The sequence below is a fragment of the Lutjanus erythropterus genome, chromosome 5 (assembly GCF_056507025.1).
Source record: "Lutjanus erythropterus isolate fLutEry1 chromosome 5, fLutEry1.hap2, whole genome shotgun sequence".
Taxonomy (NCBI): domain Eukaryota; kingdom Metazoa; phylum Chordata; class Actinopteri; order Lutjaniformes; family Lutjanidae; genus Lutjanus; species Lutjanus erythropterus.
The window spans coordinates 8,641,754-8,660,276 of NC_139321.1; the positions used below are offsets into that span (position 1 = coordinate 8,641,754).

General features: G+C 43.9%; 1 protein-coding gene across 1 annotated transcript in view; it reads left to right on the forward strand.

Moving 5' to 3' along the window:
* LOC146326417 (teneurin-2-like) overlaps positions 1-18,523 on the forward strand; it is a 160,159-nt gene that overhangs the window by 94,773 nt on the left and 46,863 nt on the right. The window contains exons 5-7 of the mRNA XM_084718679.1: positions 12,657-12,779; positions 15,248-15,474; positions 16,525-16,720. Coding sequence (XP_084574805.1) covers positions 12,657-12,779; positions 15,248-15,474; positions 16,525-16,720 — 546 coding nt within the window. The remainder of the gene's footprint in view (positions 1-12,656; positions 12,780-15,247; positions 15,475-16,524; positions 16,721-18,523) is intronic.

Sequence of the window (18,523 nt, forward strand, 5' to 3'; positions counted from 1 at the left end):
ACATGTGCCTGAACAGCACTTTTCTTTATGTGTGTGCATGTGTGTGTGTGTGTGTGTGTGTGTGTGTTTGTGTGTGTGTGTGTGTGTGTGTGTGTGTGTGTGTGTGAGTTTTCCCTCCCTGAGAACAATCTACAAGATTCGTTTGCGACAATGTGCGTGTCTGATCGTGCGGCTTTGAGGGCGTGCCGGCCCTTCAAACAAATTTCTTTTTCTTTGTTATTTCAAAAGAGCATAAATAAAGCGTCAGAAAGTGCTCGACAATCTCCAGAAACACACGCACACGTATGCATGCACACTGAGAACCTTTTAGAAAGGCAGGGCTCAGCAGGCTTCAGGAGCGCCGTAGACAGTATCTCTTTGAAGCTTATTCACTGTGTCCTACTGCTAGAATGGAGCCATGGGGCTGAGATAAGGACACACACATGGATACACAACATGAGAGAAATATGCGCATTTCTGCACGTAAATGTGTGTTTGCATGAGTTTAGAGGGTGTTCATCTGTATGTGAGGACAGACAGTTGTGTTTTTTCAGTCAAGGCGTTTAGCTCCCAACTCCAGCGGAGTATGGCCTCCTCTTTACGTGTGAAGGAATGACTGAACGGATGGAGGGAGGAGGATAAACGAGAGTGCTTGTTCTTCATTCCCCCGGCGTCTTGTTTGCTTGCTCCGCATGGAGCATCAGAGCCAAAGGAGAGGTGGTTGCTAGGATACAGGTGAACGGTTGGCATACAGGAGGGAAGACAGGTCCGTCATTGTGAACGGCAACCTGGAGAGAGCGAGATAGAGGAAGGCGAGGGGAGAGGAGAAAAGAAAAGGGGTGGAATAGAGTTGGAGCAGAAGAGGGCAGAGGGGAAGAAGGGAGATGCGTCACTGTCAGCATGTAGCCAGCGACATAAAGGGGAGAGGAAAAGGAGGATAGATGACTGGAGAGACGGAGGAGAGGAGGGCTGAGGCTGATATGTCACTGTCGGCTCCGCGAGGGGATGGGGGTGGGGGGGGGGGTGGGGGGGGGCAGGAGAGGAGCGGGGGCTGTTGTTTGCACTCACCGGGAGAAGAAGAGGGAGCTGACGGGGGTGGAGGAGGAGCGGGAGTGACAAGACAGCCAGGTGTGGAGAGGAGAAACTGAGGGGAGGCAGAAGGAGGAGAGATGAAGGAGAGCGTGGCCTCCTGAGGTTCTGTCACCTGGAATATCTGTGGGACTAATGTCTCCTAATTGATCACAGCGAGCAGAGAACAGAGGGAGTGTGACAGAGAGGAGAGGAGAGGACAGAGAGGAGGCTACGGAGGACAACAATATGAGGACGATGAGGGAAGAAGTTAGACAGGATAAAAAGAGAAGAAGGATGTACACTCTTAAAAATAGAGGTTCTAACTAGAACCAGAAAGGGTTCTTCCCCTTTTTGCCCCGCTTTTAAAAAGGTTGTACTTGGAGACCTTTCAGATATCAATACCAAGAACCAAACGTAAAGTGTTATACCTGGAACCATCTGTGAACAGTTCCACCCCTATGAGAGGTTTTAGAGTAGAACCCTTCTATGGTGTAACAGTTCCACCCAGAACCCTCTTCGGGGGCCCCATCCAGAACCCTTCAACCTTCTAAGGGTACTAACAACTACCCAAGGGTTAGGGCTTGCCTCAGTCCTGCAGGAAGAACCCTTTTGGAACTCTTATTTCTAAGAGTGTACACCTCTGAGGACAGAAAATGCACAGGAAGACAGAAACCAGACTGAATTGCGTTTAGTAAAGAGAGGATAGTCTGGTCTGAGACATGGATGAAAGATTGAGGACATGTCAGGATAGCCGTGTCCAGGTGGACTGCTCTCTCTCACACAGACACACACACACACTCACACACACAGAGACACAGGTGTGCCCTTGACTGCAATGAGTAAACTTGCTAGCGGGCGCTTGTGTCACCTTTGCAGGGGTGTTTCGTGTGAATGTGTGCGTGTGTGTGATGGCTGAATTTGTCGCACGCAGTAGCAAACTCCACATGGGTTTGTCACCACTGATGAATGAGAGCGCACACACACACACACACACACACACACACACAGTGACGCGCATACACACACAATGTATTTTTAGTCATACTCTCAGCTCCTCTGTCTGTTGATTAAACAGACCCACACACACACACACACACACACACACACACACACACTGTCATCGAGTGTGACCTTCATGCCTCTAAGCCGACCACTTTCCATCCATCACTGCTGTCTCGCCGTTCCAGACTGATCACAATCGCTTACTGCCCATTCTTCCCGCTTATAAGTGTCTCACTCCAGTGCATTCATATCACTGCTCCCTTACATAATCACATGTTAATGATTTATACTGTCCAGTGATATATAGCTCTGCTAAGCTCCTGTAGATATTATTCTAGTCAGAGTGGGTTGCATTTTCTTAAAACTTGTGCATATTTTTGTCATTAATCACAACGTAGGGAGATGCTCCACTGCCAAAGTAATCATCTAAAAGCTGGTGAAAACTGAGCACTCTCCAGTCTGCACCTGGTGGACAGGTGCACAGGAAAGTAATATAATATGAAAGAAAAAGTTGTATTCCCACACGTTGTCAGAGCTGAGTTTGTTAGACGCAACTTTTTGGTCGTGGGCATTTTTCAGGCAGCAAAATGTGAAACAACAAATCTGTAACAGCCAATTAAAGAGATAATCACCAGCTCACATTCTTGAAAACAGATGTTTTTTTAAGGGTTAGATCACTTTAATGGACCACCGTGTATGATTTAATGACATCTAGTGTTGAGCTTGCAGATTGCAAACACTTCTCCTCACCCCTCCTTTACAAGGAGAGACTATGGTGGGCATAAACCTTGCAAAAGGTCATCTCTAGAGCCAGTTTTTGCATGGCAGACCCCATGAAAAGGGGCCTCCACCCTCTGTAGATATAAATTTTTATTTTCAGTTGATTATACACGAATGAAAACATACTTATTCTACCAATAAATTCCTGTAAATCTTACACGCTGGTCCTTTAAAACAGTTTCCCTCCACACCATGCCTGTTTCTGTTTCCTGTCATTACGTCTTTTTGCAACACTCAAAGCCTTTGACATATAAAAATGGACAACATGGCAGCTCCATGAATGAAAGTGAATTCAGAACGTCTTGATTGCCCCCTGGTGGCTGGCTGTAGTATAGGTCAATAATTCATCCATCCAGTCCATGTTAGCAGATGGGACATGGGCCAAAATAAAACACCAAAATGCCTAATAAATTTTTCCCAAAGAAGGTTTCTGAAATTTTACGTAGTCCTTTTCACGCTGATGTGTGTCCAAGTGTTTTTTTTTCTGATGACTTTGGTTTTAATTTGTTATTTGATGCCATCACATCATGACTGACAGCTGAGTCCTGCGCTCGACTGAGTCGGCCGGGTGCATGGGCAGGACCTCGATACTCTGTCTCCAAATGACGCCAGCCAGCACAAGATGGCAGCGCCCACATTTGTGATATTTTGGTTTAATTTTTTCTTTACAGTGGGAGGAGGTGGAGACGCGTCATCCGTCTTTATATACAGTGACAGCTTAATGCAGTGGCTCCCAACTTATTTTGCTCGTAAGCCTTTAAAGCAGAGCAATTCCTTTCTCTTTGAGCTGAGAGCATTTAACCAGAGTGTGGTGGTTCCTTCTTGGATTTGAATAGTTTTTAAAGAGATTAGAGGGACGAAATTATTCATCATAGTACAATTTTTAAAAAGCACATATTGGACAAACACTGAAAAGTCACACATTTTTACAGCAGAAATGGGATTATTTTAGGGCTATGAGTTGCAAGCTGTTCAACCAAAGTGTGATGTTCCACTTTTGGATCATTTCATTTGAACAGTCTTGAAAGCCTTGAAGAAGTGATACTACTGATTTTTTCACATATTTTTGAAAGTTTTGACAAAAATCAGAAAGTCATGGTTTTGAAGCAGAAATATTTTTTTTTTTCTTTTCCGTCTTTTTAATCATCTCACAGCCTCTCAGATTGACTTTGACTCCTTTGGGGTCTCAGCCTCTATTTTGGTAACTACTGCCTTATATGCTTCTGGAAATAGAAAAGAAAGAGAAAAATGAGGAGAAACTTTAACATATTTTCTAATTTTTTTACCCTTTAGAGCGAATCAGTGTCTACTTATATCAGGTCATACGTGTTTGAGTTGCAAGCTGTTCTGACAGAGACTGATGTTTTCTTCTTGCATTTTTAATAGAGACCATGAGAGGTGAAACTAAGATGAAACAAAAATCAGAAAAGTCATACGCTTTTGTAGCAGAGACTTGTTTTTTTTCTCGTCTTTTCTACCTTATTAAGCATCTCTGGATCCTCAGTTTTATCCTGCAACACCTTGGGGGGTCCTGACCCAGAGTTTGGAAACCATACTGCTTTGGTACATGGAAAATGAAGAGAAAAACATGGAGAAAATGCTAATTAATTGCTAATTATGCATGAAAGTTTTTGACTTTTTCATATTTTAATAGTCAGAAAACACAGGTAAATTCACAGATTTCCGTCTTGCATAAGAAACAAAAATAGGGAGTGTGTTGACTGCTTGCTTGAGGTGTGTCGGACCTGCAGGTCTTACAATGTGGCTGCTTTCCAAACTTGGATCCTTGACCCCAAAGTCCCCTCTCACTCTGCATGTGGCTTCCCTTCTGCTGATCCAAGGTGGAACAGCTAGAGGTCAGGATGTGTCGTTCATGCCAACGTGTGTGTGTGTCCATATACATTTGTTGTGTGTGTGCGCGGATGTGAAGGCACGGTTTGGGCATATGGCGAATTCAGGAACCTGGGCATAAGGATCAGACGTGGAGCGTGTGTCCGTAGCAGCAGGGCCTGTCGCACCGGTAAAGGTTAGGATCTTACCGCACGCTGGCAGTCCAGGAAAAGGGCAGGGCACGGCCAGGACCAGGCGCAAGGTGCTATACCATCTGCACCAAAGGGATAAACGGGTCATCTGCTCGGGTCAGGTGATAAGAACCAGGGCGCACACTTGTTCAGACAGTAACACCAATGTTCATCCTTTGACTTTCTGTTGAGTTTCTGTACGTGCTTTGCTTTGAATCGAATCCACAGGCTCACTGACGTCATCGCTGAGTGTTCATGTAGCCTGCATGGGCTCATTTCATTCATTTATTTCCTCATTCTTTTATTCATTAGCGCGGGTCTTATCTGGGCCCAATCATTAGTCCAATTAGGCCCATGGAGCTTCACCAGTCCTGTGTTCGAAACAGGAGATGGATGAAGGCAGTGAAAGAGTGAAAGAAATCCTCTTCTTCTCCTCTCCTCTCCCTTGTTTTCTTCCAATCTCTCCCTCTCTTGGCCCCCAGAAACACACTCTTTCTTCGTCTTTCTTCCTCACTCATTCTCTCTCAGTCTCTGATCTGTGATAAGATAGCATAGTCCCTCATATCCTGTTTCTAATACAGATCGATGAGAGGGAAAGGACCGAGGTAGGAAGGGATGAGATGAGGCAGAGTGGGTTGATATGGAGAAGAGAAAGCAGAGGGAACGAGGGGAGGGGATGTGTGTGTGCATGTGTTGGGTAGAGGGGGGGTCAGGGTAGAGATATCTGAAGAGGAAATGAGGATTCAGAAAGGAGGACATCACTCAGATTCACATCTCTTTTCATTTAGCCCATCACACACATGCAAGCAGAGACGCGCACGCACACACATGCACGGCTACATCTGCGTCAAGTCGTCTCAATATTTCAGTGCCAATAAGGAAACCATTTCTGCCGTGTGATTGAGTGAGTTGCCGTTCTTCTCTCTCCACTAGACACTATACTTTGCAGGTAGGAGCTGCGAGCAACTCGCATAACCTTTTGTGTTGCAGTCAATTACAGTTCAGTTGCATCAGCTGGGTGAGGAGGTCCCGTCGGGGGTTGCAGTCTGTGTGTGTGTGCGCGCGCCGGCAGCGTGCATGCGCATGCAGTTGTTGTTAATACCATGCAATTTTAAGCATGCATACGCACACACACACTGGGAAGCAGACAAATTGTCTCTCTCAGTGTATATGACCCCCAAGGGCAGCAGCCAACCGCCGCCCCCGTCGCTCTGTCTGAGACTCTAAATGATCTCAGCAAGCAGCGCCTTCAGAACTTAGCTGAGAGAGAACGCTGCTTTATTTATAGACTACATAAGTGGATATTGTGTGGTAAATTCTAAGAAATATCCCAAACGGCCTGAATATTGAGAAGCCGAGGCAGCTGCGCACTGCTCTTTTCCTCTGTGTCTTCAATATGAGCACTGCAACCCTGTGCTGCAGAGATTCAAGGATTCAAGGATTCAAGGACATTTATTATCATTATACAACACAAGGTTGTATAATGAAATTAGAGTCGTGGTTTCTTCACAATACACACAAAATGCAACATATATGCAGATGTTTAATTAAACTTAGAAATAGAGAATGGAGAAAAGAAAGGTTAAAAAAGAAACAAAATAAATACACATATACATACACAACAGGAATTAATTCTGCAGTGCGTTTTTTGAATTTCCTTTTAGTTAATTGTAAACAGCACCAACAAGATGGTGATGATAACACGGTCGAAGCATCAACACAGAATCCTGCACACTGTGTCCAGATACAGGATCTTGTGGTAGTGCAGGTCTCTCTGTGTAAGCACAATAGTCTGAGCTCCATTTCGTCCTTTTCATTTTCCTGACTGGTCGTTATCCAGGAGAAGCCTTAAGTCCCTGGTTAGCATGGTTCTTATCCACTCTCCTCCATCCTGGTGCGTCCAGCTGATCTGGCTGCATGTTCCAAAGATGCTGACTACATTTGTTGATCTCTAAAGGTCTGCTGCTTTTTAGTCCAAAAAGACAGAGAGCAAGGGCAGAGTGCATACTTATCAACCATCCAGACTTCCCCCCAGTTGCAGTTCTCCTGTATTTCTCCTGATTTATGACAAATTATCACACTTTTTTTTCCTTTTCATTATTATAACCTGTTTCTGTCGCTGCATGGGGCATATAAGCCCTACTGTTCTGACAACAATACAGCTCCACCCGCTGTATGCAACTCTGCACAAGCACGCAGGCAAATTTCGGACATCCTGGAAAGAAAAAATATCTACTTTGTTCACTCTGTAAAGTCTGTGTAAAGAAAATTCCATTTCAGTCAATTAATGTTACTGGTAATGTGTTGTTCATGATTTCTGTGATCAGGACTTTTTTGGGCCTGAAATACAACAGAGGCATATAAGTATCCTAACACTACAGAAGCCTTGTGAACTGACTCATGAAAGGCACCACCTCCCACCCTCCCCAGCAGTCAGTCACAAACATACCTTCAGCGACTCTTTCAGTCCAAAATAGTCAGCAGTTATTGCTCACATTCAGTTCCAAAAATTTGCATATTGCAGATGGGGGGAATGAGTTGATTCTGCAATGAGTTGACACGTCATCGTCTTCTGGTTCTGGTGGCTCAAACATCACAAAGTCCAAAACATCTTTCAAGTCATAGTGGTATTTGATAATTGAGAAACCGGAGTGGACACAGTTCAGTGAAGAACTGCTCATTTTTTCATGATTTTGAGACCTGATTTTATAAATTAAACATTTTTAATCATTTAAATTTATCTGGGTGGTTAATAACACATTTCTGTTGTGTGACAAATTTATTATTGCTTCACACAGACTTTAAAAGTCACCAGAATGAAGAAAAAGTCTATGAAATTCCCATTTTTTTTCAGAGGGAGGCCTTCCTGAACCCCCATTTTGGGTTTGAAATCCTCCATATTTTTGAGTTCTCAAAGTTGGCAAGTATGTGAGACGCAGGGGAAAAAATAGAGAGAAAGAAACAGCTAAGGTGTGTTTTATCTAATGCTCGTGTGTTTGTTTTAAACAACAAAATGTCTACCAGTTTGCTAAATGAGGGCTAAATGAGGGAGGAGGGGGGCGTAAAGGTAGAAAGGCAGGGAAGAGGCTTCCTAAACCAATTAGCAGCCGGGCCGAGGATGGGGGGCTGGCTACAATTACCGCCCTAATTGAGGTCAGAGTTGTTAATTTAGTGGTGAATTAGAACAGTTAATATGCATTTATCAGGATGGCCAGGGGAGACGGCAAAGAAAAGTGTGCTGCCTGTGTGTGTGTGTGTTGTGTAATTTTAGTCGCATTGCAAGAGATTACATAGAAAAACATGCGAGAGGCCATTCTCTACCTCTCTGGTGCAATTAGGAGCAGTGCAATTGGTTCAATGGGAGATGCTGCCATTTAAATAGGCAATGATATGGTTGAGGTGAGACGGAAAACGGGGGAAGAGACGTTCGAACACAGAGGAGGAGAGAGTGGAGAGAGAGGGTTTTGGAACATGTTCCAGAGAACAGAATGATGATGATACAATATTTTCCAGTCAGGGGACACTCAGTGCGCACAGTCTGCCACAAAGTCACCTTTCTCCATCTCTGCCGCTCTCTGTTTTCCTCTCATGCAGAAATCCATTCGCACCCTTTAACTCGGAGATGTATAAATATTTCTCAAAAACACACACAGAGTTACGCACAAGCATTGTATTTCTGTCTGATTGCCCACGTTGCGAACCACTTACTGTCAGAGGAAGAATCACGGCCATCTTTTCTTACCCAACCAGTCAGTGAATACAGAGCCACTCATCCCTTAAATCTTTCCTCTCCACTTGCCATCTTCTTTTTCTTCTCCCTTCCTCATTTCATCCACGGAGGCCTTCCCCTTATTCATCTCTTCCTCTCTTCTCTGCAACATCATCTGTAGCCTGTTTTTCCTGCTCTTTTTTTTTTCTCGTCCTCGGGGGATTTTCATACGTTCTTTAATATTCTCTCAGTTCTCGCTGTCCTCCAGTATTCTCTCTGTTCCTCTCCCGCTCTCCTCCTCTCTGACGCAGATTTCTCCAAGAGCTCCTGACCGCTGGCCCCCCGACTCCTAGCCCGGCCGCCACCTCCTCCTTTTCATCTCTCCCTTGTCTCTCTGTCCGTCAAGTCTTTTTTTTTTCTTTCTTTTTTGTCACAGGATCACGTGTGTCGCTGCTGTTTCAGATGCTGTCTTTTGCAGATGATACTGGCAAGCACTTTGCCTCTCTGAATTATGCATCGAGATTACATAAAAACCTCATGAAGCAACTGATCTATTTTTAATCCTACTCGTTTGCTTGTTAAACCTGTTTCTCTGTGATCTTTTCCATGTGTGTGTACATGTGTGTTTTGTGCGTGCGCATGAACACAAGTTAGAAGACAGAGATTAAAAAGGAGCACAGCCCAGAGTCAGACTGTCTCTCTTGTTCTCACTGTGTCTGTCAGTTGAATTCAGTTCAGATAGGCTTTATTGGCATGGCGTTTAATAAAGCCTTCCAATGCGGCTTGAAAACAGTAATTACGGCAATTATGATCCGAAAAGAAAATGCTCAAAATTATGGCAACACAAAGCTAAATACATCAATTTCAGCAGTTTCATTTTGGCTAAAATTACACCCTAACAAAGTTAGAAGTGTTGTTAAAATGAGGGATGGTACTTGTAAAGAGAATGATAACAAGTGTCTCTCTTTGTCTGTCTTTCTTTCTCTCTCTGTCTCTGCTGCTCTGCGTGTTGCTGCAAAAGAAACCTGTTGACAAAGCTTTTGTGCTCTTGTCGCCGAGGAGTAAGAGTGCCATCTATTGGTCAGCGCCTCACAACCACACACTGTAAAGAGGAGAGAAAAACCTCACACTCGTGCGGCGACCCTCACACACCCACGCCCAATGAGCAGACGCACACAATAAGATAACTATAGGGCTGTCTGATGTGTTCTTGGGGATGACCTAGATTGAGAGCACAGTCACAATAGACTCACTATTGCTTACTGTCTCTTGCTGATTCAATAGGTAATCTTTCCATCGACTGCTCCCCCCGTGATACCATCTTTGTGTGTGCGCGTGCCCGCTGCATGTGTGCGTGGATGCATGTCTGCGTTATCTACAGGAAAGGACGGGCAGAGATAAGAAGAAAAGATGGAAGGAAAAAGGGGAGAATTAAAGGGAAAAGAGGGAGAGGAGTGAAGGTCAGCGCGATGAGAGAGGAGAGGGCAAGAGGTGGATGTAAGAGAAAAGAGACAAGAGGGGGGAGGAAGGACACTGTAGTTTCTCTGCATTCTCTCCCTCTCGCTCTGTCTCCTCCTCTTGTTCTCTATACCACCACCGCCCCCACGCGCACCCCACCCACCCCACCCCGATGAAAAATAAAAAAGAGCTGACAGTGGAGGCCGGGCAGCAGCCGAGGTGTCAGCGCTTTCCTTTGACCAGGAGCGAGGGAGGGGAGAAAGAAGGGAAAGAGAAGAAACATAAAAAGGAAGAAACAAAGAAACAGATAGAGCGGGGAGAGGGATGGGACATCGGGGGGTGAGAATGAGTCTGCCCCGGCAGCAGTTCCTACAGCCGCATCTCCTTCTCTTGCAACTTTTTCACTCATCCCTGTGTGTGCAAACCTTGGGCGAGTGGAGATGGAATTTGACAAGAGGGAAATTGATTCCGAGGCTTTAGATGCAGGTGTTATAAGAGCTCATGTGGTGGGGATGAGGCCAACGCTGAGAGGCATGCAATAACACCTACATAATGCATCGCACACAATCACGCATCCATGCAATGAGCATCCTCAAATCTCACATCGCAGTGTTCATGTATATGTAATACTGCAGGTGCATTGTGCTTTTTCTTTAGCACCGTTTTAAATATTCAGACGTGAGCAAACGATGCATCTTTAGTTTCTCTTCTCCGGAGATTGTTCAAAAGCATTGGAGGGATTACAACAATCAATTATTGACTGGGTTGCACCAACAAACATTCATTTAATGTGAGCTTATTTCTAATCAAAATTTAGCTAAACAAGGCTTGAATTCAGTAAATCCAGATTCAAAATTAAGCAGAGCCCTGCTGCAAAACTAATCTCTGTTTAGTAAACTGATGGAAACTGAAGATGCTTCCTTACCCAAATTAAAATCAATAAAATCAATCTGAGTGATGTCAGAAACTAGTAAGTGTAAAGTTCTAAACTTTCAGCTGGTCTGTATTCCTTAAGAAAACGTCCCTTTATTTGTTAGCTAGCTAAGAAGTTAACAAAATGTTGCACTGGTTGTGTCCGAAATCACTGACTATATGGTCCACTACAGAGTGCACAACACCCTATAAAGATTATTCCACAATTGTGCAAAGTAGTGCACAACCAGTGGTCACTGTCCAAGCATGATATACCATCATGCATCATGCTTCAAGAAAAACAAACAAATGATGTAACTAACGGCACAGAGAGTAGTGTTTTTTTCACTAGCAATCTCACTATATGGTCTTCTACATAGAAATCCCCACACAGGAGCTAGTAATGATTTTGGACATGTTGCTTGTTAGCTAAAAAGCTGAAAAAACAGATTGTTTGATTGCTAGCTTCAAAGTTAGTTAGCCTAGTTTGCCTACTTGTGATGGCTTGGTAAAAAAGCTCTAATGTCTCCATTTTTGAGAAAAAAAACCTGTTGGAAGAATGTGGCCAAGTAGTAGAGGACTAAAAAAAAGCTGGACAACAGCACAGAAAGGAAAAAAGAGGCCGCTAGCAAACGGAAAACTGTTTTAATGGATCAAATGGATTGAAAGAAAGAAGAAAAACATAATGAAGTTGAATTGGATTGAGTCTCTCCCTTAACTTTCTTCAAGGAACTTGATTATTTTGCTCAGTCTGTCTCAAAAAGGCAGCCCGAAAGTTAAACCTCCTGAAGTGTAAGTTTTTTAAATTGGAGTTGAAAGTTTTGGTGCAACAAAATAAATTTTAGGTTGTTTAGAGTAAAATGTAAACTGAGATTTAAAGAGAGGTTTAATCTTTCCCCATTTTAAGATAGTTTTAAAGTTTGATGCTACAGTAAACTATGATTTAATTGGTTGTAAAAATAAATTCTTGTTGGTGCAGCCCAGCCATTATCTAAAAAAGTGAAATCACTGAACTTTGTGTACGGTGTGGGAAGGGACTATTTTCTTCCTGTTCAGTGTTTTCGGGCTGTTTCCCCTCTCCTGTTTTGTTTCGAGGGGGCGTGGAGATGCTTGGCAGCAGGATAAGCAGTGGAGGAGACACAGGAGGAGTAAAGAGCTGACAAAGTGAAGAGCGAACACACCCGAGCAGTCTTACACCACCAGCACACAACAATAACACAACAGAGGACAAAAGAAGAGGAGAAGGGAAAGGAAAGTCATGGAGCGATGTCTTCAGAGACCAATCTGTCACTTGCTCTGCGCGAGATGGTGTAAAGGCTTCCAAATAAAAGCAGGAGATGCTGTCAGGTTGAAAGAAGATTGTGAGAGGTTGAGGTAAAGAAAAGGGAGTGAAAAGAAGGGCCTTTATGGTTTTTAATTGTCTGTTTTGTAAGACCTGCCTCGGTTTTTGTGCTGTAGGTTACCTGCCACTTTGTTAACAGTGTTTTTGATTGATACGCACTAACACAAGTATAAAAGCAGCCTTCTATAAACGTCGTCTGCCGTATAAATGACAGATCAGACATAGAGCGTTGGCCTCCTGTATTCCTTTGGCTTGATGAGCTTTCAAGTGTGGCTTTTTTTATACCAGGCTTGTAGACAATCCACCGCTCAAGTCGTATGTCCTCACGCTCCCTCACTCCCTCCTCTTCTCTTCTCTTCTGTCTCCGTCCCTTTGTGTGCAGCGATCAACTTGCTGGGTTTGACATGGCAGCTGAAGCCATCCGACGGCCCCGTGTTAAACAACGGACTGGGAGCTGGCTTGCCTGTCAACAGTGATGTGGCCACGCTGCCCTCTGGAGGCAGAGGTATGAACTACAGCGCACACACCCCACAGAAAAATCCACACAAGCGTAGATTTACGAGGCAGAACCCAGGCGTCGAGCACATTGCAGCCTACTCTTGAAAGGATGGTGATGTTCATATTTTATGTTATTGCCAACAAATTCCATGAGAAGACCAGCGTCAACAATGATTTGACCTACTAATAAGTATTGTTTGTGTGTTCAGAGCCTGATATAGCTTCTCTCCCTGTTTTTTCATTCATTCATCATTCATTCATTTTTTTCACAGCCAAGGACCCATTATATATCAAAAAATATGCCAGGAACTTTCTAATGCATGTCCCTCGGTGGTTACTCTTGGTGCATATTTATATTAAAATGCAGGTTTTGATTATTTTAGATCATATTCTATAAAAAATAATAGAAAATAGAAAATAAAAGACATGAAAAGAACAATAATAGGCCTTGCCTGGGGCTTGAATATGATAGAGAGAGCTGGATTCTATTCATGTGTGATGTGTGGGTGATCAAGGTTTATATATTTCTATTTATTAAAGGCATACAATGGAGGAGTTTCCCATAAACAATGCATAGAGTGCTTTACCAACTCGAAATGTCAGTATTTGACATCCTGAGAATGAGACTCAGCAATCAGCTGTCTTTGGTGTGTTTACAAACAGCATGTCGCTGCATATTCTACCTTTAAAGGAGCGATGTGTAGCAATTGCGCATCTCAAAATGAGCACTGCAGTGCAGATAGTGAGTTGGAGCCATAAACAGTATAAGGAATAGTTTGGAATCTTTTTAATATACAGTCAGAGTGAAGAGAGTTGCTTCCCTCCTCACCACAGCTTTTCAGGAATCTCAGGCAGGCTGCAGGAACACTGCAGGAGCACAAGACAAGTGTTGTAATTTGACTATAACAAGCAACAACAAGTCATTTTCAGGATAATTCAGGAGTTCCTGTCTTCCTGCCTGCCAGCCTCCATTAATATATTGTTCAATTTAACGGTTTTAAACATCTACTCCTTCTAAAAGATTAATGATTTCTTACGACTCATAAACAGACACTAACTCATCGGCAAACACTGAGCAATGATTTGAGCTCTTATTAAAATGAAACGGTCGAACAATAACACAAGGTATTGGCTGGAATAGAAATTGTCAGACAAACAACTATTTCAACTTAGCATGTTTCCTTAATTTCAGATAAAATATATTCAGTGATTTATTACAGTAAATATATTACAGATTTCTCCTTTAAATTAATAATTCTCTCAGTGCCATAGACCCCAATTTGAGAACCGCTGCCACAGCTTCCATTGTTGTCCAAAAACTAATGAAAACACATCAGTGAGCCTTCGAGTTACAATGAACATTGTTCTGCACTGTAGTTTATTTTCACTCAATAGAACGTACAGAGTCTGTAAAAACTCAGCAGCATGCTAAATGTTCATTAATCCACAGCTGAAAATAGTGCCCAACAAATGCAGTATTTACTCCTTTCAGTAGGAACAAATTGGCTTGGGGCTGAGTGCCACAGACAGGGTATGAAAGTCAGAAAGTCAGACTAACACATTTGTTGAAAACAGCATTACCCTTTAAGGCTTTTAAAAGCTGTTTCTGCTGTGCGTAACACACTAAAACAGTCCCAGACGCCCGAGCAGGCTCACACCAACTAAAATATTTTCATAATTCATGACACAGTACTAGCTGTGCTATCAGTCTGTGCTGTTTAACCACTGCGCCGAGTTGTGTCGAGCCCGGTTTATCGTCTCAGTCAGCAGCGAGGTAAAACACCAACTGCAACCCCCCCCCCCCCCCTCACCCCACCCCCACCCCTCTCTCTTTTAAGGCCCCCATGCGGTTCTCTATCTATTCTTCTTTCACTCGCTCGATCTCGCTCTGTAACACACAGCGTGTACTATAGGTACGTGTGGGCTGCTGCTCCGTGTCTGTATTCTGTATTAATGAGAGGACTGTTGTGTTGTGTTCCCTAGCCGTCTAGGCCAGATGCTGCTGTTGTTCTTCTCATTGTTACTTTTATTTCTTCGCTATTCTGCACACACACACACACACACACACACACACACACACTCGCGCTCAGTCTTTTTCTGTCTGAGCCCCCAACACTCTGCTGTTAGATGACTGACCTGATTGCAGGATGCTGTGTGTTTCTGCGTGCGTGCCCGTCCGCGCGTCGGCTCGGAAAGCTGTGCCCTGCAGTTCTATCAGCTCTCTCTCATTTTAGCCCAGACAACAAAGTCCACAGTCCTGCAGGCTCCGCTACAAAGGCATCATTTTGCATCCCACTGTCACATGTAACAACACTCATTTTAACATAAACTGTGGGCGCACAGTTTGCAGAGCTAATGGTGCTCGTCCTCCACTATTCAATGGCCATGAATTTTTATAGCAGATTATTTTCCAGTAAACAGTGATGATTAACTATTGACTCTGACAATCGAAGCCTATAATCACAGATTATGCAGTTTCTTTCCCCCTCGCTCCAGGTCCGTGGGCAGGCCGGAACAGCAGTATAGACATGGGCAGCATCGAGGTCGGCAGGCGGGTGACCCAGGAAGTTCCTCCGGGGGTGTTTTGGAGGTCCCTGCTCCACCTCAGCCTCCCGCAGTTCCTCAAGTTCAACATCTCCCTCGGCAAGGACGCCCTGTTTGGAGTGTACATCCGCAAGGGCCTGCCTCCCTCACACGCACAGGTAAAACGCGGCGCCGGTGACTAGATGAGAACAGGTGAAATATGCGACGGGGAGTTGGAATGTCAGATAGATTAAAATGTATTCTGAGGGTGATATAAAGCATAGATTGAACATTTCAGGTGAAATTTCCAACTAGGAACAGGGATGCTCCCAAGACTTCCCAGTACAAACAAACACTCCATAATTAGTGCAATAGCTAGGGGAAAATATATCCATACTGTTTTACAAAAACAAAAAAGATATTTTTTAATAACTAAAAGCAGGAACTTTAGCCTACATAAGTGTTTGGAACAGATTATTTTCACAAATTCATATCTTGTTCATGTGATCTATTTCTATAAAGGTTAATTTGCGGACCAAAGGTTTGTAATTCAGGAATGTCCTGAATCTTTCTGGACGTCTGGTCATCCTAGACGACATCCAAAAGCAAGTGTAGATTCCACATCTTCCACACCTTTAGGGTAATTGACTAATCAGAGAGTTATCATTCTATTCATTAGGGAGCCTTATCTTCATATTGATCAGCTTAAATGGAGAATACGTAGAAAAAACTTTCCTGTGTCATGGGAAATCTTAAAATTCATTTGTGACTCCGTTTGAAAAAACTCATTTAGTCTAAGATTTACACTTAATTAAATTTCACACTAATGTAACTTTTACTGCCTCTTATTAATTAGAAACCATTCAATTAACAGCACATTTGATTTGTAGAATGGGATAATTGCATCTGGATAACCTTTTCTCTGCCTGACCTGACTTAAGCTGGTGAACGCCATGAAGTCCTGGCTGCTGTGCAGTGGTAAAAAAAAAAATGTTTCCAGAAGCCCAAAGAGAATGGCAGCCCTCAAGGATCTCTCTGTTGCATTGTTCATGCTTCTCTCCCAGCCACACTCGCTTCCCTCATCTTTTAATCTCCCTGCATATACAACTATGGGTCATTTTTCAAAGTCTAAAAAGTGCTACTGCAGCACTTCATAGTTGAATCACACATTCTCACATCCATTCAACCCAAAACTCACTCTCTTTCTCCCTGTTTCTCCTCCTCTACAGTATGACTATATGGAGCGCCTGGACGGGAAGGAGAAATGGAGCGTGGTCGAGTCTCCACGGGAGAGGAGGAGCATTCAGACTGTGGTCCTCAATGAGGCGGTGTTTGTCCAGTACCTGGACGCCGGTGCCTGGCACCTGGCCTTCTACAACGACGGCCGGGAGAGAGAGACGGTTTCCTTCAGCACAAATGTCATGGGTGAGACGGGGGCGGGGTTTGTAGCTGTGGGTGGAGGGAGGGAAAGACGTGACGGAGGGTAAAGCTACAGGTCAGGATTGTGGTACACGGCAACATGGGCCTCAGAAGCTCACCTGGCTTTAATTGACTACATTTACCATCAACACTGACTGAGCATCCATATAAAAAGTGCAGAATTTTCTCTTTGATGGAAACAGCACTCCTACAGTAGAACACTGTCAGACAGTTTAAAAAAAATTGATGCAGCAGAAGCAGAGGTATCATCTCTTTTATTCCATACATCCTTGTTCCTTGTCAAAACCTGGTGCTGATATTACCCACAATGCTGCTCAGCTGATATTGAGCTGCTAGCCTCAAGCAAAGATGAAAGTAGGTTACAGAGGTCTTCTTTTTTTCTTTCTAATTCTACACCTCTGGATTTTTTTTTTTCTTTTCAAACTTGTAGATCTCTGACACAACAGAGGCTGACTCAAGTGACATCACTTGACGCAATTTGTCAGACTCCCTCCGGAGCCACAGATGGCTTTTGGATGGTTCTGTTGGGAAGTTGTCCTTCCAACTTCGGTGTGTTAATGAGCTTTTGAGTTGTAATGTCAAAACAACATGGATGTTGTTCACCATGTTCCGGTGATATGACATCAACAGACAACAACTTGGCAGATCATGTAACAAAACTGTTCCAAACTGAGGGGGCGTTCACGTGAATTTTCCCAGATGGGTGCTCATTTTTCCAATTGTTCCGACGCCACATGAATGCAGGATTCATACAACTTTTTTCACATGTGCAGTGTTTGTTGTATTCATGTGTAAAGTTGGTGGAGTACCCCTTTAACAGGAACATGGCAGAATTTTGGTCAGATTTGTCTCCCCGGTTTGTCAAAAACCTCACACAGGGTGCAAAATCACTCACCACCAGCAGGTGCACCATGTTGCCACTAGCAACACAGCTACAGCAACATTGTCAAGTAGGCAGGACCGCTTAGTGAGTTCAACGATTTGTGTTTGCCAGAACGTAGTAGGATGAATTGATAGTAACAAAACACAACTTATTATATCAAAGAGTGTAGAATCACCTTCATGGTGTTTGTGCATGTGCGAAGAGGATAAAAATCAACGGGAGGCAAAAACTTAGTTGTCTCTACCCGGATCTGACATCAGAACGTACATGAATCCAAATAAAACACCGCTGCAACACTGTGAATTGGATGTTTTTTAGGACCTGAAACAGCTCCCCAAATAATTTCAATTGTGTTGGAGGCATGAGTGTGAGAACAAGGGGGATGGATAGAAAGAGTCAAGCCGAGTGAAAGAATCCTTCACCCTCAATATCTGGCGGTAGAGCTTTCAGCGGTAGGAGTGGTGGAGAGGAGAAGGAGAGGCAGAGGCGGTGAGGGCAGAATTAGAGTGAGTGGTGAGAGGGGGAAGCCGGAGGAAAGACATAATGGTGGGGGCAAAGCCAGAATGGAGTGAAGTGGAGTGAAGGACGGGAGGAGGAGGAGCTGAAGAGGGCAGTGAAAGAGAGGGTGGCATTAGGGTAAGAGGGAGACGTGGGGCTGAGATTTTGGGGGGGAAATGGCTGAGGATGGAAAAAAAAAGAGAGGGAGGAAGCGTTTGAGAGGAAGGCTGCGTGGAAAGGCTGAGTAATGCTTTGTGTAAGATAAGTGGAAGCTGGAAAAAGCACGATGGTAGGAGGAAGGGAACGGATAAAAGTCCAAAATGCCTCCTTATCATTAGCATCGACCCTGCTTCTTCCCACCAAACTGTTCTCTTCTGGTAAGTGGGTTAAGAGGCACTAAGAGGTGG